At 38.9% G+C, this 23,662-nt stretch overlaps 1 protein-coding gene across 1 annotated transcript in view; it reads left to right on the forward strand.

Moving 5' to 3' along the window:
* jph3b (junctophilin 3b) overlaps window positions 1–23,662 on the forward strand; it is a 40,784-nt gene that overhangs the window by 9,012 nt on the left and 8,110 nt on the right. The window contains exons 2-5 of the mRNA XM_007553200.2: window positions 7,282–7,768; window positions 8,232–8,597; window positions 20,381–20,505; window positions 22,563–23,482. Of these exons, the coding sequence (XP_007553262.1) occupies window positions 7,282–7,768; window positions 8,232–8,597; window positions 20,381–20,505; window positions 22,563–23,482 (1,898 nt within the window). The remainder of the gene's footprint in view (window positions 1–7,281; window positions 7,769–8,231; window positions 8,598–20,380; window positions 20,506–22,562; window positions 23,483–23,662) is intronic.

Genomic DNA, 23,662 nt, shown 5'->3' on the forward strand with positions numbered 1-23,662 from the left:
TCAATGTTCTTAAATTATTATGTAACTGATGGTAATACTGGTAAATAAATGCAGAATAAAATTCAATGTAGGGCTGAAATAATTAATCAAATTAATCCCAATGAATCGATTATTGAAAGAATTGTTAACTATTGTAGTAATCAATTAACTGTAAACTGAAGTATACAGACTTCCAAAAAAAGACAATTTGCTGAAAGTTCAATACAATCAACAGTAATTAAGTAAAAACTTTACAAAAAATATAAACAATTTGCATAAAAATAAACTTATTTATATACATTAATGTATTTATTATTGCTACCATTGTCATACAGCAGTAACATACATATTTTTGGGACATTTTCATTAATTATTTATTAGTAATTAATTTGTTACATTTTTACTTTTATTTTAAAAAGCTTTGGTTCCAGCTGCAGCTTTATAAGCGGATTCCACTTTTTCTGTCACGTGTTTTTGGTGATGCAACATATTTTCCTCTCATCAGCATCAAGCTGCTCCAGCAAAATGCAGTTTGCACCAAATGAAATGCAGCAATTGGCCAAAAAAAATAAATAATGCAGGAGCTGCCAACAGGGATGCTAACTTTGAGAAATACTGTCTGTATAAAAGATTTTATTTCCTCAAAAATAAAGTGTTAGTGTTTCTGTTTGCAGATTTCATCGCCCTTGGTTATGCAGGGAATCTTAATCTTCTTACTTTAAGCAATATATACGGGACTGACTGTTTTGGTGGGTCTTTTTCATGAAATTTCAGAGCATATTTTTAATCCCTAAACAGAAATCTGTGAGACTCGGACAGAAAAAAAGGCCAATGGAAAAGCTCTTAAACGGATAAAAGTCTCAAACCGAGGTTTAGCTTCAGACTGACCTTCCCTCTTTTCAGAGCCACAGTTTCTCAACAACACATTTATCTCCCCACCCATCATGCGTTGTTCAATCCCACAGTAATGTTTTCAGGTTTGAAGATGATGCATAAATTAAAAGAATGAAAAAAAAAAAAAAACTGAAGAATTTTAATCCTTGCTATCTGATGCTTTATGAAGTTTTCTGTGAAAAGTGCTGAAGTTCGACAACCTGAAAGTTATTTGGATTCTGTTGTGACGTCCTCGTTTTCCAGTCGTAATCCGCGCCTCGTCTACTACCACTGCTGCTCCTCTGCAGAGCTCAGCTTACGTAACGGTGGTTTGGTGTTTGTAGTGAGGATTAGCAGAGCAGTCTGAAACATTAAACAAATCCAGATCTTTATCCTGGGAGCGTGTCCTCTGCTTCTGCTGACGCAGGGCCAGCTGGACAGTAAAAATAAGAAAATGTTTCACCTTTTCTGTTCTTTTCTATTCAAACCCCTTGAACTGTTAACTTTTTTTATATTTAAACTAACTGTCCTGTGAAAGCTTAGCCCCGCCCCCACATGGTTTGAAAAATTCCACCAAAGTGGGCGGAGCCAAGATACACTGAGGGGCGTGGCCAAACACTGTCGCTTACTTATCAACTTTGTTGCTACATTTTATTAACTTTTCACCCCCCTTGGAGCAGAGGTGTCAAACTCATTTTCATTTTGGACCAGAATATACTGATAAGACCCATTAACAAACTGTTAATATCTTAAAGGTGAAGAAGTGAGTAAGTCAGTCAGTCTAAGTACGTCTAATTGCATGATAAACTAAAACAAGCTCATTAATTTCCTTTTGCATAATTTATTGTTTTTCTCTTTTTACCAGAAACTGGATGATGCAAGTCTTCAGTCTGGTGCTTTGGTCTCAACAAACCCTTTTCTTGAAGGACAATTTTGGTTCCAGAGACTCACAATTCATTTTATTTGTTTTTTTCTGTTGTTTTGTTTATTTATTTTGGATATTTAAAATGTTTGTTGTACTTCTTTAGATTCACCTCTCATTAAAATGGCTTCTGCAGTTCTGAACTTTAAACTTTCTTTGGTCCCCAGGAGGCTGTTTGAATCAAGGGTTTCCAAACGTTTCCATGTCACTTCCCCCCAAATGGGCGTTAACGCCCTCTGCACAGTAACAGATCATGATCTGTAGGTGTCATTACCTACAGACACCTACATTCTGTACATGCGTTTCTATACGTATGTTTCTTCAACATGCATAGAGAAACATCAACCTTTAGAATGTTTTTATTCAATAATTATTCCATTCATTTTGCATAATGCTATGTCATAATTTGATTTTAGATGCCATTAGTTCTGTGGCGTAAAATTTTACTATCGGATAAAATACTATGATTTTATTACCAGACAATGCCATTTTTCAACATTTGATTATAAAAAAATATGTAATATTTTATATTATTCACATCAAATTTTATTTTATTCTCATAGCTCTTATGTTTTTTGTAGTCAGGTTCTTTTGGGTTGAATGAATTTCCCTGGCAGCCAATCAGAAAATGAGAATCAGAAATAACACTTAAGTCAATTATTTGAACATATATTTAATTAAAAATATAATTGAATAATATAAAACAAAAATTATGTTGAGAAAAGATTTAGAAGTTTATGCGATTCATTTTTTTATTTTTAGTTTTTTCTTCATCTTCTCTCCAACTTTCTGAGGCCCCCACAGCGCCCCCTGGTGGCTTCTGCTTTGAAAACGCTGTTCTGACGAGACTGAACTCCAAAGTTGCGTCACCAGAAAGCTTTTTGATGAATGAAATGTTAGAGTATAGAGTAAGACCATATTTAAAGAATTTGACAGGTTTTCCATCCTCAGTGAAACACAAACCTTCAGATGGTTTTTAACTCAAACAGGAAGCGTGTTTGTTGTTTGGCACGTGATCCAACCGCTTCAGTGTTTCTACATTCTTGATCTCATCGCTGTCAGTGTTTTTGTGTGACTACCTCGCGCCTGCAGACGCAGTGGCCCGGTTTGAGGCCCATATGATTTAGCAGCGTCTTCCACTGGGGCCTCCAGGCAGAAATCAGGGAAATTGTTTTGACGGGTGAGCTGCGAAGCGGATTCTCCTCACAACTGTACAGGCCAGAGGTTGAAGCCTTGTCACATTGAAAAGGTCTGTTTTACGTCAGCGCAGCAGTGATGGGTTCGCGACCGTAAAGAGAAGATGACCTGATGTACCACTGCCTCGTTTCTGTCCTGTCAGAGATTTCATTTTGCAGATTCATATTTTCCCCACAGAACTGTAAGAAAGGCTGGCTGATGAATCAATTTTATTGATTAATGAAATGTTTGGCTTTTGAAGATCTGGATTTTTTTTCACCAATGCGCTCCATGAGTTTTCATAATTCAGAGGGCGGCCATCTTGTTTGACAAACAGGTTTTACAGTTTCTGTTTATTTGGACTTTGAATTCCAGTCAACCCTACTATAAAATATAAAAGCAATGGCGCATTAGGGCCACTGGAGAAACAAAAAATGTTGTACATTTCTGCCAAAAAAATCAGAAATTTTAAAGTTAATTTTCTAGAAAAAACAAGAAACTTTCCTAATTTGAAAGGTTGAAAATTGGCTAGAAAAAACTCAGAAATTTTGTGGTAAATTTTCTAGAAAAAACTCAGAAATTTTTGAGTTTGAAAAGTCCAAAATTTGCTAGAAATTTTCTAGAAATAATTAGAACATTTCTTACTTTGAAAAGTTGGTCATTTCTGTCAAAAACAATCTCAAATCTTCTAGAAAAAACATGGACATTTCTAAGTTTCAAAGGTTTTCTTCAGAAATTTGTCAAAATTTTGTATATTTTTCTGCACCTTTTTGACATTTTTCCTCATTAAAAAGACTTTTCCTAGAAATTTATGGTAAAATTGTATCGTTATTTTTGCTAATATCATGATTATTTTGTTGTAATTAAACTTTCTTGAATCCTGGCCCTGATACTCCATCATACAACTCACCGAGGGGTTGATTGAAATAAAAGCCAAGTTTTGAAAATATTTTCAGTTATTTGTAATTTCTTTTTTAGCTAATTAAAATCAGAGCTCAGATCATGAAACAAGTCGGAGATTTTATTTTTAAGCCACATCGCTCTAACTGTAAGCAGACCTGAATGCGATGAGAAACGGCTCCTTGCTGATTTTTCAGCACCATGGAGAGCGATCAGCAGCCGGAGAAAATATTTCATTTACTCCGACGTTTCAGAGTAAACGCTTCCAAGAAGCAACAACGGCCCACACGCTGCCTCACATATATTCCCTAATTTGCACTCGCTGCTGGCAGCTGATCAGGCTGCAAGTCCTGCCGTCGGCAGCACCGCGGCACCCGGGAGAGCCTGACTTCAGGAGGGCAGAAAAGCCCTTTGGAAAAACAATTCACAAGTTTGTCATATTTCAAATCATCACAAGTTTATTTGTGTAGCACATTTCAGCAACAAGGCATCAAAAACACAAAAAGTCATAAAAGACACAGTGAACCAGTAAACATTATATTTTGTCAAGCAATTTCATCACTACACATCTAATATGTTGATTAATGTTTCATTTATAATGTTTCAAAAGCAGCTCTAAACAGGTGGGTTTTAGCCTTTATTTAAAGGATCTCAGTGTTTCAGCTGTTTTACAGTTTTCTGGAAGTTTGTTCCAGATTTGTGGTGCATAGAGTTGAATGCTGCTTCTTCACGTTTAGTTCTGGTTCTGGATGCAGAGCAGAACCAGAACCAGAAGACCTGAGGGATCTGGAAGTTTATGACAACAGCAGATCTATAATGTATTGTGGTGCATATTTCAGTGATTTATAAACTAACGACAGTATTTTAAAGGCTGTTCTCTGAGCTACATAGAGCCGGTGTAGGGACTTCAGAACCAGGTGATGTTCTCATCCTCCTGGTTTTAGTCAGAACTCCAGCAGCAGCGTTCTGGATCAGCTGCAGCTGGAGGACTGATTTTGTAGGCAGGTCTGTGAAGACACTGTTGCTGTAGTCAGTGGGACTAAAGATGAATGAATTTTTCTAGAAAATGTTTGACTCTTGAAACGTGGAAATATCTAACTTGTTGCAGAAAGTGTTTGAGATTAATCACAACATTTCTCAGGTATTTTTGTGTTTTCAAACTCAGAAATTTCCAATTTGTTCTAGAAAATTTCTGATATGATCAAAAATGTCAAGCTTTTTTTTCTAAAGACTTTTCAAATTTTGAAACTGAAATTTTCATGTTTTTTTTTTGTTGTTTTGGCGTAAATTTTCTACTACTGAAACTCAGAACTTACCAAAAATAATTCTACAAATGTTCTGAGACTAAACTTGAAACTTTTTGGCAGAAATTTACTCCTCCTTTTTTCCCCCTGTGTAACACACCATCATAATAAAACCCCTAATAGTCAGATATTAGGATCAGATGTGGTCTTTTTCTTGATTTTAGTGTTTTTATTTTAACAAACGTGCCGACTGTCTCCTAATATCCAGGACTCTGCTTAGCTCCCTGTCTGGTTTCCTGCTGCACAGTCAGCGCTCTCCTCCTCCTCCTCTTCCTGATTCTTCTTCTTCTTCTCCTCTTCCTCCTGGCTCTGCTCCAGCAGTAAAGCATCCATTTGATAAAATCTCATTAAGCTGTTGCTCACGTATGTGTGTGCGTTCTTTGATCCGTCTCTCATATGGCCGTACATCTGTGTGCTGACATGATTACAAAGGGCTGGCCAGATGTGTTGCCCATCTGTCTCTGACACAGGCCCTGTGTGAGTGTGTGTGTGTGTGTGTGTGTGTGCAGGTATGGGGGCAGATCTTTCCGATGACAGGGGCAGGTTTGAAGTTGGCACTGCTTGGCGCGTGGATCAGTGTGTGTGAGTTTGGCTCCATTCACCACTTCCTGCTTTCCCTAACCCTCGAGCCCAGCAGGGAGCCGTTTGTTTGCGATGCAGACGCAGGACGTGGAAGCAGTCCTTATATGGGCATGTAGTCGTGCGTTTGCTCCTGAATGAATCAGAGTGCTGTTACATCAGAGGGGTCGGGCTGGCAGGCGGGATGGATCGCTTGCTCTCTGATTGGAACACACACTTCTGCTGGAGAGTGTGTGAGAGAGGAAAGCTGGAAACACACACCCACACACACACACACCCACACACACTGATGGCCTACTTTCCAGCAACTCGGAGATGCAGGGATTGTTCTGCAGCAGGAATGGTATGAATGAAGGGAGTGTGACGACAAGAACTTCTAAACTTTGCAAAGAAATCTGAAAAAATTAAACTTACACATAATAATCAAAAATATTCAGCTTAATTTAATGATCATAAATAAACAAGATGCTTTGTTTCTCCTGCCAAACTCACAATATTCTCCTTTTTGTTAACTTTGTTTTATGCTTGTTTTTTTTTTAATTAAAGCCAGAAGGTAATCTGTTTCATTGCAACAATAACTTTATTTTTGTTTTATATAGTTGATTTTATGCCTTTGTTTTCTTTTTTGTTTTTGTGCTGTCTTTGTGTGCAAATTAGTTGACAATTTCTTTAGTTCTGCAATAGTTTGCCTAAAACTGCCTCAGTGCTGCCCACTTTAGGTTGAATGCTGGTTACTGCAGTTACTTTTTCTTATTTGTTACAACGGAACATCTTGGTCTACATCCAATAACAAACGATACATTTGTGGATAGTCACTTTTTTCAAACTTCAAACTACTAAATAAGGGGGGAAAAGTGATTCAATTTTAGCCAAAACATTTTGAGATTAATCTCAGAAATTTTGTATGAAAATTTTTTGTAATTTCTTAGTTTCAATAATTGAAAATGTGTTTGAAAAAAATTCTGAAATTTTGAGTTTTAAAAGCTCAAAAGTTAAACATTTGTGCCAAAAAACTCAGAAATTTCGAGATTAACCTGAGAAATCTTTTAGAAATAAAACTAGAAAATTTCCAAGTATGAAAAATTTTCTTGTAAACTTTTGAAACATAAATTTCCACGTTTATTCTAGAAAATGTTTGAGACTTCTCATAATTTCAGCTTTTTCTTGCAAATTTACAATTTTTTAAATCCAGAAAGTCCCTGATTTTTACTAGACAATTTATGAGATGAAACTTCTGAATTTTTTTAGCACATTTTTGGACTTTTCAAATTTAGAAATTTTAATTTTTCAGAAAAATTTCTCAGTTTAATTTCAAAGTTTCTTAGTTTTTTGGTGAAAATTTGCTCTTTTTTTCCATGTACAATGATCCTAATAAGCCGTAGTTCCACTGTGACACTTCAGCATGCTCATAAAAATGTGACGGAAACACGGCTAGTCTGAAGTCGGTAACCAGCGGTTTCCATCCTGTTTATGGCAGTTCAAAGTGTTTCTTGTGTTCTGGTTGTATTTTATCATCTGACCCGTGTTTGTTCTGGTCTGTTCCTCCAGGAACATTTCAGGGCCAGTGGGTTGGAGGGATGCGTCACGGCTATGGCGTCCGGCAGAGCGTTCCATACGGCATGGCGGCCGTCATCCGCTCTCCTTTACGCACCTCCATAAACTCTCTCCGTTCTGGTTCGGAGCACAGCAATGGAACCGCGCTGCTGGACCGAACGGGCGCCCTGGTTCCGGGCCCGCCCACAGTTCCGGGAACTCTGACCACCAGCGTCTCCATGTGCAGCACGGGCAGCAGCGGCAGCAGCCCCGCTGTGTCCCGCGGAGGCTTCGTGTTGACGGCGCATAGCGAGGCAGAGCTGCTGAAGGGGAAGAGGAAAGGAGGATTGTTCCGGAGGTCCATCCTGTCCGGCCTCAAGCTCAGGAAGTCCGAGTCCAGGAGCTCTCTGGCGTCGCAGAGGTCCAAACAGAGCTCGTTTCGGAGCGAGGCTGGGATGAGCACCGTCTCCTCGGCTGCATCGGACATCAACTCCACCATCAGGTAACCTGAATCAGCAATTAAAACCATTAAATACTTGGAATTACAGATGACATTTTATTCAGAGTAAAAATGCATTTGTTAGGAATGGGTGGTAACCAGTTCCAGTGGTAAATGTTCTTTAAAATTTAAAGTTTATTAATTTTTGAGAATGTGTTCTGACATTATTTTGCCATTACAATTATATTACTTGAAAATGGTCTCAAAATAACATGATCATTTATCACAGTAACTTTTGGGACGATTTATCTCCTTGCAAAATTTGTTATTGTGACACAGACGGAGAAGTTTAGTATTGATGAAGCACCTGGTGTTGATTTGTTGTTGTGGGGGGCCAAAATGAAAACCTGCTCAGGGCCCCAGAAAGGTTTGGGCCGGCCCTGTGTGGATGAGCGTATTTGTTTTTCCAGATAAGAAATGGTTTTAAAATAAGAAGAAAAACAGTTGTGACCTTTGCCCTTTCCAGCCTCGGAGACGCAGACGCGGAGTTGGCAGTTGCGGACGACGACGTCGACGCCACGGCGACGGAGACGTACTGCGGGGAGTGGAAGAACGACAAACGGACGGGATTCGGTGTGAGTCGGCGATCCGATGGGCTGCAGTACGAGGGCGAGTGGCTGAGCAACAAGCGGCACGGCTACGGCTGCACCACATTCCCCGACGGCACCAAGGAGGAAGGGAAGTACAAGCAGAACATCCTGGTGAGCGGCAAGCGGAAGAACCTGATCCCGCTCCGCGCCAGCAAAATCCGGGAGAAGGTGGACCGAGCCGTGGAGGGGGCCCAGAAGGCGGCGGACATCGCCCGGCAGAAGGCCGAGATCGCTCTGTCCAGGTAGGAAGTCCGACTGGTTCTGGTTTGGTTGGAGAAATCTCAATGGCAAATCCTCAGAAAATCATTTTACTTTAAAGCTTTTACCGTAAAATAAGAACGACCGGACCAAATCCTCCTGTTCAGGTCTGATGCTCTTCACTAGGGGAACATCACAAGCATCTAGAAATGCTTCTAACTTTCAGATCAAATAACTTCACTGTCTCCCAAGGGGGAATTTGCTTTGCAAATAAATACAAAACATGAAAAAAATAGCAATAAAAATACACCACAACATCCACATAGCACATGGTACAATTTCCCACCACAGTTTGTTGAACTTCAACCTAAATTAGTTTTTTTTGCAGATAAATTGTATAAATTGATCCTTGATGATGCCATCTCTTTGTGACATGTTGTTTATATTTGTTTAATTCTCAAATATAGAGTGCAGTTCTACAATTCTTCAGCTTGGTTGATGTCTGTCACACAGCGCTGTCAATCAGCTTTGTAAATGCGCTGCTAAATGTGCTACTGGCACAGAGACATTACAGGAAAACAATTTATCTGCCATTATCTGTGGCCATGCTAACTAGCCTTAGCATACCTTAGCGACTGGTGCTTTCTCATGTTCGCAGCCAAAGTTTCTGATTATAGAGAAAAGTTGCAAGATTTGTTACTAATTACTTTTTTGAAAAAGTCACTAGAGAATCTCAAAAGTTACTAAATATTGCAACAAAGTCTCTAAGTTGGCAGCAGTGCTTCTCTCTCTTAATCCCCTCTGCTCATCAGCGTCGCTCTGCCAAGAGGCAGAGGTAAGCTTGGCCACGCCCCTCTGTCTCTTGGTCACGCCCCTCTGTCTCTTTGTCACGCCCCTCTGTCTCTTGGCCACGCCTCTCTGTTTCTTGGCCGCGCCCCTCTGTCTCTTGGCCACGCCCATGTCCCCAGAAATTTAAATGAAGAGAAAGCATGGAATCTTCTTGCAAAGTGTACTTTTTGTAGAAATTCTTGCCTTTAAGCCAAACTGAAATAAAATGACTCAAAAAGTCCAAAGCTGCTATTTCTTCAAGTACTTTGTCGTTAATAAGTCAAAGCAACGTTTTTATTGCCATCTATTTTGATTAGATTACCAAATAAATGAAAAATGTAAGCTGCCATGTGCGAGTGGTGCATTGTTAATCAGAAGAGCTGTAATGGTCTGTGAATATTTGTTATAGCCGTTTCGGTTGAGGATGCGGTGTACCCTTTTAAATCTGAGCACATGCAGAAATGATTATGTGCACAACACAACGTTCTGTAGCACAACTTTAAAAGACTGAACACACTCCCAGCTTTTACTAAAACCTGCTCTTTGAGAACATGAAGGTTTCTCATGCAGCTGCAGTGACATCAGGGAAAAAGACGATTGAACCAAAACTTTCAGTATTTTCATAAAAGAACAAAAACAAGTGATTTTATGAATCAGATTATTCTTTATTATTTTTTTTAAAAAAGCTCCTTATGGCCCAATCTTTGAAGTTTTTTCTCTTAGTGAGATATTAACAGTGAATTTCAATTGAAGATACTTTGTGAACTTTAATATTTGTATTCCGCTACACTTCTAATAACTTCATTTATCACAAATCTCTACAAATACACCATTAAGATGAAACAGAACCATATAAAACATACAGATAGGGAGATTTAATGCAGAAACATTCACAACTAGACTGCAGATGTTGCAACATTTCAATGCGAAAAGTGAAACCATCCATTTTACAGTTGAAATGATTAATCGGATTAATCGTGATAAGTCGATTAGTGAAATCATCAACTAATTTAGTAGTCGATTAATTGTTTGCTGTCCATTTACTGAAAAACACAACACAGTCAGAGCAGAAATTAAGCCAAAACTGTACAAAATAAAAATTTTGCATTTAAAATTAAAAAAACGTCTTTATCTGCAAATATATTCTTCCCAGAACTCTTCAGGTGGCAGTTTTAACTTAATCCAGTTCAAATTCTGTAAAATAAATGAAAAAAATATCTCCTATTAAGAAACTTCTGCTTCAAGTTATTAATCAGTTAATCCAAAAATTAATCAACACATCGACCCTACACAGTATTTATGCTAAGTCAGGTGGTTCACATGTTTATTTTCTTATTTAAAGCATTAATATAATTGTTTATTTTCATGACTTAATACATTTCTAATATTGTATTATTGTATTTTAATCTAATTAATCAATTAATTGTCCCAATAACCCTTTTTACTTTCATTCTGTCCTTGAACACTTGAACATTCGCTTATTAGCGATGCTAAGCTAACTGCAGCGTCCTGATTGAGAGGAAACAGTCCTGCAGCCTCCTGGATCATGTTTCTTCCATTTCGTTTTATATTTTGAATCGGTGACAGAATAAGATCAGGCTCGGGGTTAAACTGGGTCGAAGGGTTAAGGAGGGTTGAGGCGGCAATCGAAGCAAGACGGTACTGGAGCCTGTTCCCATTTAGCTAAACGCTGAGCACATCTGGGGTTAATGGTTCTGTCCTGACCTGCTTCACAGCGGCTAACAGCTTCAGGGTGAGATATGAGGCTCAACATTTAGGACGTAGAGGAGGAATTAATTTACTGTCCCAGAACCTAAAGATAAAGATTGACATTAATATTGAAGCCTGGTGGCATCGAAGGCATTCAGACTGTTGTTGAGGTCAGGCTATGATGCAGAAACTTTTAGTGACTTGCCTTTAAAGCGTAGCCAGGGCTTGACGATATGGATGAAAACCATATCGCAATGTAAGCATTTCATATCTGTCGATATTGATAATTAGATTGGATTTTTGTTTAAATAATCTGAAATCCTGCCAAACTGGTGGCCGTGGCCTTTCCTCTTCTTCTACGGTTTTCTCTCCGCCGTTGCTTTTTTATTTTTAAGCAGTTATGAGGCACAGTGTGGAAACTTTAAACCGCTGCTACAAGTTGCTCAACAGGTTGTTGCTAGGTAACCAGAGTGAGTGAGTTAGTTCATGCCGTAGTTGCTTATCTAAAGCTTTTCCTTTGCCTACATCCCCCAGAATGCCGTGCGATTTTGGATCAGAGTTCAGTGACTATTTTATATATTCAGGCATGTTACATACTGATATTGATCATGTGTCTATTGCAATATGTATTATTGATTTATTGTCCAGCTCTAATCGTAACCAGAGAGACTGATTAGATGTGAACAAGTTATTTTTCAACAAGTACTTTGTTCCTGTACTTAAGTACATTTTTCATGTATCTGTACTTTACTGGAGTAGATGGTTTCTTGTGTACTTTCGACTTTTATTCCACTACATTTTACATAAAGTATCTGTACTACATTTGTACTACACTGCAAAAACAAAAAAGACATTGCAAAGTATTCTTGGGCATGTTTCTAGTGGAAATATCTTATTACACTTAAAATAAGAAAAAAACTAACTTATAAGTAACGTTTTAACAAGAAATAGGAGCTTGTTTTAAGTGAATAATTCCTTAATAGTTTTGAAAAAGTACTAGTTTTCCTGGGAGATTTTTTCACTTATAAGGAGGAGAAAACAGAAGCAGAAGATTTTGAAAGTGTGACAGCAGACGGAGACGGTGAATGAAGCTTCTGTCTGAAAGTGGGTTAGCTCTGCTATTGGATTAGCATTTGACCTTGGAGCAGATCAATTGTAATAATGTGTTGCATCTCTGACCTCGTGGTCATGGAGTTGGTGTGTGAAACGATTCAGGAGTGCAGAATGAAGATGGAGACAGAACGAAAGTTCTCAGAGAAATTTAAACATCACAAAAAACAAGAAGTATAATAATAAAAAAATAAACTGTGAGGAATATTATTCTGCTGAACATGATTGAACTGCAAAAACACAAAATCTTACCAAGATGTTTTGGTTTAGTTTCAAGTGCAAATATGTTCATAAACTTGGAATAAGACGAAACTAACTTAATCCTTAATATTAATGGAAAAAGTAGTAGTTTCAGTAGCAGATTATTTCACTTATAACAAGTTTTTTTCATGTTTTCAGTGAAATAATCTCAATAATGGAACAAGAACGTTTTCATTTTTCAAATTATTTACTTAAAACAAGCTTATATATATCTTGATGAGAAGTTACTTCTAAGTTTGCTAAGATATTTACACTAGAAATTAGACCAGAAGTACTTGATAAGATTTTGTGTTTTTTTAGTGTGTGAAGATGAAATGAACGAGCTCTGATCACTTTTTTTTAAAAAGATTTTTACTCAATTTAACAATAATTTATTTGTCCCAAAGGGAAATGAAATGTTGTCATCTAATAATCTTCAAAGAGTCAATGTGGATATTGATGATGTGGGCAGGAAGAATCTCCAGTAGCAGTCAGTGTTGCAGCGAATCAGAAGAGGCCTCTGACCAATGGTTACTAGCAAGCATGCTAATTTATCTCATTTGCTTTTGCTGCTCCTCTTTAAGTCTCTACCCGTTGTGATTGATGGAAGAGATGAACTTCAACTTGTCTGGGATTTGGGGGTTGTAGTTCAGGAGTTATTTTCAGGTGGCACAGGTTGTGAAAACACCTTGTTGTCATGGTTACGCACCATGTTAGCTGTCCGAAAGTGGAAAAGTAAGAGCAGGGTTTGCAGCTGCACAGCGTCCAAAACCAGAGGGAGAAAACACAAGAGTGTTACTCCAACATGCTGCCACTATGACCAGAATCTAGAAAAGAGCTAATGCAATGAAGAGAAAAGAAATTTAAAAAACAAATCAAATCAGTCACTTTCTATAGCAACTATGTTTCTGTTTTATCTTATAAAAGGTCGAATCGTTCAGCTTCGTTTCTTTCTCACAGATTTGACATTTTTCACATTCATATGCACTGCCATTAATCGTGTTAAACCTCAGTTTCTGACTGCTGAGGGAGACATTGCTCTGATATTATGAGAACAGGGTCATGAGAAAGGAAAAAAAAAAAAAGCCTTGACACATTTCTGGGGACAGACAGTGTCCTTGTTTAAAGTAGGATGTCACTTTGTTGCCAGTTTTAAGCGCATAAGCTCAAACCTAGAAAGTTTGTGAAGTTGGAGATGGAAACAGAGGACGATGAGACATTTTATGTCCTCACTTGGTCTGTGAGGCAAGCTGGGACATATTCACTCACCGGCCATTTTATTAGGTACACCTGTACAGTTGCACAGCCTACCTGAGTATTCTGGCTGATCATTTCTGTCCCTTAATGGCTACATTACCCATGTTCAACCAGCTGGTTTCCTTAAAGTGGACATAGAGACTTTTTCACACTTTAATCTTTCAGCTCTGGTCTACTTAAAATAGAACTGTGATCATTTGAATTTCTCATTATTGTAGCTCCACAGGCTCCTCTTTGCCTCCTGTTCTGAGGTGTGTCTGAATTTTACTCCTCCTTATTTTCAAACTACAGTGGCCCTAATATAATGTCATACCAAAGCGTGGTGCTTGGAAAGTTTGAAAACAATCCTTCTAAAAACTTGAAAAGTGCTTGAATTTTACTGTAATGTACAAACTAAGGTTCCTGATGTGAAGAATGATGGCGCAGATCAGACTGTGTCCCTCCAGAATAACCCTGCTCTGCATACACTTTTAGCCTGGCCTGGCTCTCCGCTCTCTTACACACACATCAACAGAAACATCTAACCCAGATTCCTGCAGCGCCATACAGCTTCAGCATGAGTGTCCCAGAACAGAGCAGCAGGGTATTTCCTTGAGGAACTCCAGGAGAAACCCTGAGAGGTGAAACAGTCACAGGATAATTGCTGCAATTCTGTTTCTCGGAGCAAAGTGAAAGCACTTAGGAAAACTGGTTCAAGGAGGATCTGGCTTACTTCCTAGAGACGGCGCGTGTTTCTAGTGTTGCCAGTTTTTGGGATGTTTCTGCAACCTGAGCCGGGAGGTCGGAGGTAAAGGTTGAGTCAGGACCTGGTGGGATTGAATCTGCCGTCTGCGTGCCTGATGTTACAGTAAATCCAGGATTTATTTGTGCGCTCGCCGGCTGATGTGCCCTCGTTAGCGCAGTCACATGTGCTGATGTAACCGATGTGTCACTAGGCTACCTGTGATCAGTGAAAACCAGATAAACACACCAGTGACTCACTGTGTTTTGTGGTCGGAGCCTCTCGCTGCAATTCTGTGACCTGGTTTCATCAGCTCGCCTGAAGCCCAACATACACACACACACACATACACACACACACACACACACACACACAGAGTCACTGCTATATTCACTCTGTTTGCATCCCATAACAGGACATTGCTTTAATAAACATACATTTTCTGAAATATAACGCCAGCTTAAAAGGGGGCAGGGTTGCCAGATTTGACTGTTTCCAAACTAAAAACAATGTAAAAGCTGCCCAACTCCAAAAAAAAACACAAAAAAAAACAAGCACAAATCTTAAATTCTAATACAACCCATGACATTTTTGGTTGTCCTTTGTAATAGTTGTAATATTCTGCCTAGAACCAGATCCCACTAGTGCTGCAAAAAGGACTTGACTCTTTGAACCCAATCAAACCTGAGTTTTTTGTGTTGATATGTCCTTTTAATTCATGCTGCTGCCCTGGGATTTCTGTTTTAAAATACTAGACAGTGACACTTGATTAACCAGTGACTAATCATTGATGTCATCTTGGAGAGATTTCAAAATTAATTGAAGTAATAAGTGCAATAACACAGTATTTTATTAAAACATTTGTTCTTTTCTGCCACACAATGACAACTATTTTATAAGAATTTTTCTCTGAAACTTTTCTAGAAACTTGTCAAATTTTAACTACCCTCCCAAATATGGTAATATGAGTTACAACAGCATTTAATTTCTCTTTGGAATCAACTAAGATCTTTTGAATTTGTAGCTGGTTTTTCCAGCCAAACGTGTTCAAAAGCAGACAAATCTGGCAACACAGAAAGCAGGCCGGTGGGTCTCAACTGTTTCCAAAAACAGCAGTAGAGTTTTTGAAAAAAATAAAAATAAAAAACACCCGGGTTTTTTTCCTGCGATAACTTAATGTTTGTCCTGGAATATGAGATGTTTCAAAAACCTGCAGAATGCCAAGTCCCTCCGCGCCGTCACCTAGCAACCCTAGCGGAACTCCACCCGTTACCTAGCAACCTAGTCTGAGTTCCAGGACATTTGGTCAGCTGGTTTTACAGCTAAATGCACTTTACAATGCGCTGTATGTTTGTATAAAAGTGCATCTGTTTGCAGCTATTTTCATGCGAGTGTAAACATTGAGTTGGGGGGCATGGTCAGCAGCAGAATATTTGGATTTAAAGTGACAGAGACCATAAAACTGTTCATTCTGAAAGGAGCTCTGAACTGAGCAGACTAAAATCTCATTATCTAAGAAGGATTTTTGTGAGAAAAATGAAATGAACGTGTTTTGTATAGGCCATAAACCTATTCTAACCTGTTCAAGGAAGAATAATAGGCCACCTTTAAGATAATCTACATAGCAGAAATCAACTGGTTTGCTTGTACGCCTCCCAGAAAAGGAAGCATATCAGGCTGGTGTGTCAACAGATTTACGTCCCCACAACTTGATTGAACGCACGAATGATTAGCGGTGATGCAAACCGGAAGGCTCAGTGAGATATGAATCATCCTCCTCATCATCAGCTGCTTCAGAGCGATGGCAGAGATGATGGAGGAGCTTAGAGCATGAGGCTTGGATTAGACTCTCCTCGGCTCGCTGTGCTCTCTCTTCTGTCCTTTCTTTGTTTTGTCTCTCAGCCTTTGTTTTTCTCGCTCGTCTCTCTTGGCATCGATCTTCCTGCTTGTTCATTCAGTGCTAATCCGTGCCCCACTGATCTATTTTAGAAATTTCTTGAGATTCAGAGAAAACAAACTCACATTTAGCAGGAAAACTGAAGCGTACGGAAGACCAGAAGGGCCATTAATCAGTAAAGAAAAAAATGCATAAATGCAAACAAACCTGTGTGTCTTCAAATCTAATATGAAAACTTAAAAACAATTCATAATAAGCAGCATTGTATAAAAGTTTCACAAACAATTAAACAAAAAGCATTGTAATTATGCATGAACAAATATTTTTTAAATGTCTTTTTGGGACTATTTATTATTTTCTTGGAAGTGAGCAGCACATTTCAAGAAATATTTTATTGCATTTTTTTCCTGCAGACCATCAGAAGTTATGATTTAATGTAGGACTGAAACAATTAATCATATTGATTATTTATATAATTGTCAAATAATTTAGTATTCGACTAACTGGACACAGAAAATGCCATTTGCTAAAACATGACATTCAGAGCAGTATTTTATGGAAAATTCATATACTTTGCATTTAGGATAAAATATGTTTATAAATATGTTCCACCCAGAACTCCTCAGGTGGTAGTTTTAGCTTCACCTGGTTGAAAATCTGTGAAAGACAAATCTCTTTTTAAGCATCAGTTAATCCAAAAATATTAACATATCAGCTCTACACTGAATTGATATGAAGTAGAGGAAAAAGGGCTGAGCTTTTGAGAATTATTTCATCTGCAGATTCATCCTGTCCTACAGATCAAATAAAGGAAAGCTATGATGTTGCATTTTAGGCAATAAACTGTTTATTTTCTTATTTTAAAAAGGGATTGAATCATTTGTTTATTTGCATATTTCAATGTATTTTTAGTATTTTATTTAAAAAAGGCTTCAATGAAAAATCTGCAGCATGTGTCAGTTTTTTAAATGTCTTCCAGTTCCAGTGTTACATGTTCATTGTAATTTCAAGTTATTGGTCTTTGTGAATGTGTTCTTGCATTGTTGTGCTATTACTGTTATATTACTTAAAAATGGTTTCAAAACAACAATATTATTGTTTATCGCAATAACTTCTGGGACAATTTATTGTCCAGTAAAATTCAAGTACTGCATTGTATCAGTGAATACTCCACAGAAGATAACATTTTCAAATAAATATGCCACCAGGAGGAGTATGGAGCGTAAACTCACTCTAAAATCTAATTAAAACTGTCAGAATTAGACAAAAGTCATAACAAAATAAAATAAACTATAATAAAAAAAACCTCAGAACTATTATAACCTTTGTTCTCCTCATTAAGAAGCAAACTGAGCCTCAAATGTCTGTTGTGTTAAAGAAAACTCAGTCATGATGGAGACATAACGGCTTGTCCTCGTCCTCCCCCCTAATTTTGCTTTAATGCAGAAGTTGACAGCCTGCTGGACAGCGCTGTAATTACGCTGTCTCACAATTAGGCAGGCTGTGATTCATTCAAGTTAAACACCTTTTAGCTCTCCCACTGCTTTCCCCACTCTGCATCATCTCTCCTCCCATTCTCTTCATCACCTCACAGCTTCTCTTCTTTTTTCCTCCTGCTCTCCATCTGTAGATCTGTTTTCTTTTCTTTCTTTGGCTTTTGGACACAAAGCGATATTGTGTAATCAACATGTTCTGTTTCACAGAAACATGTTGTGAGGAAAAACAAAAAAAAAAGAAGATATTTAAAGAAATGATTACTGAGAGTGAGAACAGGACTATGGTGTGCCATTTGTAAAGTAACAGAGTGACAATTTAACAGCAATAATTCAATTAGCATGCTAAATGTTACACTCCAAACTAAATATAGTTAGACTGTCATAAGAGAAAAAAATAGATTATTTTTCAAAGTCATATTTTCACCATGTTATTCATTCGTTAATAAATATCACAGTTTTAAACAAAATATTGAATTAGGAATATAAACATTTAGTTTACAAACTAAACATTTAGTTCCAAATTATCATTAACTTTAAACTAAATGTTTAGTTTACAAGCTAAAGACATTAGTTCCAAACTAAACATTTTATTTTGCAAGCTGGCTTGCTAATTAAACATTCTTTAATTATTAGAAAGCTAAATATTTACTGAGCAAAGTAAATATTTAGTTTTGTAAACAAAATAAACATTGTTTACAAACTATATATTTAGCTATCAACCTGAATATTTAGTTTGAACCTAAATATATTTAGCTGGTAGACTAAATGTTTGGTTTTAATACTTATTTAGTCTGCTCATATTTACTAAATATTTAATTAATTGCCAGCTAAATATTCAATCAAAGCTAAATATTTAATATTTCACTTGCTAAATATTAAAATATTAAAACATTGAGAAAATATGACTTTGAAAAATGAAATTATATTGGATTTTTTTTCTCTTATGTTTGGCTAAACAACCCACATATTTGGTGCTAATTCATGGCAGGATGCAAAGCATTCTGTTCTTTATTATTTCTGTTTAAAAAAAGGAACCGTCTTCATGTCCTTTACGTCTCAGCGCCCAGCAGCCAACAGGCTCTCATGCTCGGTGGTGTGGAGTACGGTTTGGGTCTGGCACAGAGAGGCAGAGACGAAGGAAATCAATAGCCATCGACATGCAACACTGCATCAGGGCTGCTTCTGCCCAGAGAGAGGAAGGGAAAGCGATGCATGGATGAGCGAGGAGAAACTGAGAGAATGAAGCTGCGATAGAGACAAAAGGTGTGCTTGATGTAATCAGAGAATAACCTGAGGCGGGGACAGAAAGGCAGGTGATAAAAAACAATCAGAACTTTAAAAAGATGCTGCAACGCCACCATTAAAATACATCAAACTCAGTGAGAGGAATTATTTTATTATATTAAAGTTCAACTTAAGATTTCTGCAGTTTCACCATCATATTTCAGCTCTGTAGTAAAAAAAATCTCCTCTATAGCTCAACTATTGTGATAAAATGATAATTATCATTTGGAATAAACAATAAAACCCAGAAACAGATGAAGTCTAGTCTGTCAGAGCAAAAGAAAACTGTGATTATTGGTTCATATAAGGACTACGCCTGTCACAATTGGCAATAAATCAATTAATCGCATGATAAATTAAAGCAAGTTTAATAATTTCTATTTGCATGATTTATCCATCCATCCATCCATCCATCCATCCATCCATCCATCCATCCATCCATCCATCCATCCATCCATTTTCTTTACACCCTTGTCCCTCATTGGGGTCGGGAGGGGTGCTGGTGCCTATCTCCAGCTAACGTTCCGGGCGAGAAGCGGGGTACACCCTGGACAGGTCGCCAGTCTGTCGCAGGCATGATTTATCGTTTTTCTCTTTTCTCTCTCTTTTTACCAAAACCTGGATGATAAAAGTCTTCAGTCTAGTGGTTTGGTCTCATCTAGTTAGTTTTTTTAAAGGACAATTTTGTTTATAAAGATTTTATAATTAATTTTATCTGTTGTTTTATTTATTTTGGATATTTAAAATGTTTCCAGTTCACCATTGACTATGAACAGTTTAAATAAAAATACACTATCACTTTTCCTGAAAGACAAAATACAAAAACTACCTTGCCTCCACATTTATCAACACACCCAGTAAGAGAAATTTCAAAACATAAAATGTTATATTTTAGTTTGCGTTGTTCCTGGTGTTGAACACAGCAAAGACTAGATATTATTAATGACAATAATAAATGATGTAATATTATAGTGTCTTCTCTAGTTAATTTGCATTATCTTTATCTACAAAGTATAGTGCTGGAAAAGAGAAAAAACTGCACAAAAGATTGTTGTTGTTTTTTTTTGCTAAAATCAAATGTAATTGGCTGCCCTGACAGTCTGGAAAAGCATTTCATGTCCACTGATGAGTACGGCGGAGGACCTGCGATGCTGTGGGCCTGTTTCTCTTCCAAAGGTCCTGGGAACCTTTGATTTGAAATAAAACTTGTTTATCCAGGAAGTCCTTTGTTTTTCCTGTGATGTTGTAATATTTCTGCTGCTGTATTTGTTTTCTGTGCTTCAGGACAGCTCACGCGCAGGGCAAAGCAGAGGCGGCGGTGGGAGCCGCGCAGAAAGCCCACGAGGAGAGCCGGATGGCTAGGGTCACCGCCAAGCAGTTCTCCCCGTCCTTCCAGCACCCTGGAAACGGTGGGCTCCCAACACACACCAGAAACGATTCCCACGTAACGACAAACCTGCACCCTCATGTGCAGAGTGACTTGAAAAAGCTAAAATCTATTTTCGACCTCATACACTGCAAAAACACAAAATCTTACCAATTAATTTTGGTTTATTTTCCACTGTAAATATCTTAGTTCACTTGAAATAAGACAAACTTGCAAATCACTTTTCAGGAAGATATGGACCCATTGCATTTTATTTTTTACATCCAGAAATTTCATGCATGCGCACAGCACAGCTATGGAGGGCTTTACTTGTCCTCCATAGCTGCGGTAGAACAACTCCGTTAACGACCTGGAGATGTAGATATTATTAATTTAGAGCAGTGAGCAACTGCAAAGGGAAATTAATGTAGAAAAAACGGTTAAGAACAACTCGGGACCACTGTTTTCTCGCTCTCTGTGTCGGCTATGCTACGCGCAGACTCGTTGCCATAGCAACTGACAATAATGCCACCATATGTGTCGGGATTCAACACCAAAGAACACTCAAACATTTCCCACTCAAAGAACAGAACATTCAGTCTGCTACAGTTTTATGATTTTAGGCTTGGTGTTTATTTTGTGATTACTGTTAACTGATCGCTGTAGTAGGTTAGCTACAGCTGCTATTAGCTAAGCTAACACAGCAGCGGTTGATTAGCTAATTTAAACACCTGCTCTGCTGATGATCTGTCAGATTTGGTGTTTTTAGGTGGCCTATTAAAAAAATTAACTGAACTAAAACACACCAAATTCCATGTCACGTCTATATGTTAAGGTTGTCAAAGTCAAGCTAGCATAACTGATCTACTTCCCTCTCCCTCGCCATTTGTTTAATTAAAACATTTCCTGACCTTGTTATCTAGTTGTTGTAATGTTGACAATTAGTAGCAAAGCACTGCATCTTTTTTTCTTTTTTAAATCATTTGTACGTTTAAGATTTAGTCCGTTATGATGACAGCTTAACAGCTAAAACCAATGCTAGTCATCGTCAGCCAGAAGCTTTTTGTCCTCCAGCAGGAAGCTTGAGCGTGTGACATCATACTGCAAGGGTCCATAGAAGCTTTTTCAAAGTCAATAATTTCTTAGTATTGGTGAAAAATTCTATTTCCATATTATTTGACTTTTAAGTAAACTTCACATGCGAACAGACCAAACACATTTTGATACATTATGTGCGTCAGTTTGGGGGAGTTGATGTTAAAGGTCACTGTTTGCCTCCCTCCAGCTTTGCCATTCCACGTCTCAGTCACACCTGTGGCGCTCCACAGGTAGCCGTCCCATATGGAGCACGCATCATGGCGCACCCGCACACACAGAATGCATGGCCGTCATGTCCGCCATCTTTTCTGCTCTCACTTATGAGAACGTCTCTGCCAACAAGCATCAGCTCCGACATTTAGCTGCATGTTTGTTTGGACTTCTTGGACATCATCTTCCTCATGCCGCCCAACTGTGTCCTTTTGAAATCATCACTGTTCTGACTAAATTAAGAACATGTTTTTGTATCGCCCATAGGCCTATCCTATTTAGTAAAATTCCCACTTTGCTCTTTTTTATACTTCCATTTGGATCTGGCAAAAAAAAAATCTAGCTCTTTTATGGCAATAAATTTATGTTTTTTGGTGTCTGAAAAACGAGCCGTTTCAAAAACCTCCAGATAAACGGGACCTGTGCTGTTATCTAGCAACATAAATGGCGCTTCAATTTGTTTGGTCAGATGGTTTTACTGCTGTATTCGCTGCACAATGGCTGCTGGAAAAGATAAGTGTTTTGTTGTTGACCCACCATTCAGAAACTACTTGCTGCATTCTTGCTGGTTGTGCAGGATGCTCCACTTCTGCTTTTCAAAGATCTCAAAATAGGCACAACTGACCAGAATAAAATCTTGCTATCCATTTGTAACACCCATAGATCTATCCTAACCTGTTTGAGGAAGCAGTAATAATAATTAATATCAGGTTGCCATAAACGAGTCTAAAGTCAAACAAACATTTTGACACTTTCCTTCTGATTGCTGAATTTGTCTCATGTTTTCTGCAGGAATGGAGGTTCAGCGACCCAAACGCCAGGTTTCCAGTGAAGTCGAGGGCGAGGGCTTGTCGAGTAGCGCCGGCACCGCGGAAAGCCCAGATCTTTACACAAAAAGTGTTGGATCTGATGACCCCTCCAACGATGCCGCGACCCCCGACCTCAGCCCACCCTCCTCTTCACCTCCCCACACGCCGCCGCCACCTGCCCGACCGTCGCAGCGAAGCAAGAGCGCCCGATTCCACCGGCAGAGCGCCGTGGACCACGGAGACCGGGGTAAGGACAGCGGTGAGAAAGGGGGAGAAAGAGGACACACGGAGATTCAAGTGCTGATGGAGGGAGGCGGCGAGGGAGGAGTGAAGCCGGAGTATCCACGCGCCAACAGCTGGAGCGAGGACAGGAGGAGGGGGGTGTTGTCAAAAGGAGGCGGCGGGATCAGTGGCCGTGGAGGAAGCCGGACCAACGGACACAAACACAGCTCCTCCAATCACAAATCGCGGGAGCACAGTTCGTCCAATCACAGGCAGGCCAGGGGCGACAGGTGGACAGAGTCGTCTTCGTCCGCCACTTGGACGTCTGGGCACAGGGGGACGCACGGCAGGGGGGGCCGGCTGCTGGAGCAGGATGAGGAGAAGATCAGCAACTACGAGATGGAGATGAAGCCTTTACAGCCCAGAGACTCCACTACCCACAAGCCCCATGGGCATGGGGAGGAGCGGCAGGGGCACGGAGAGGGGCGCTCCCACGGCGCGCCGCGGCAGAGGCACAAGAACCGGGAAGGGAGGGACGGGGGCAAGGACTCGACACACAAAGGGGAGAAAATGGATTCTCGGCCACTACGACGAGACCTGACCCTGTCCCCGCCTCTGAAGTCCTCCCCCATCATACCCGACCGGCAGGACCTCAGCCTCATGGCCAGCAAGGGGAACTCGGTAAGTCTGACATGCTCTGATGGTACGATATGTCTAAAAAGCTTATCATAATATAAGCATTGCATATCAGTCGATATTGGTAATTAGCGATTGTTTTCAATATCTGAAATACAGCCAGATACATTTCAGATATATCTGCAGGAAAATTATGGGTGAATATTACTGTTTCACCTATAATTT

Source organism: Poecilia formosa, unplaced genomic scaffold (assembly GCF_000485575.1).
Source record: "Poecilia formosa unplaced genomic scaffold, Poecilia_formosa-5.1.2 Scaffold55, whole genome shotgun sequence".
In the NCBI taxonomy this organism is placed as follows: domain Eukaryota; kingdom Metazoa; phylum Chordata; class Actinopteri; order Cyprinodontiformes; family Poeciliidae; genus Poecilia; species Poecilia formosa.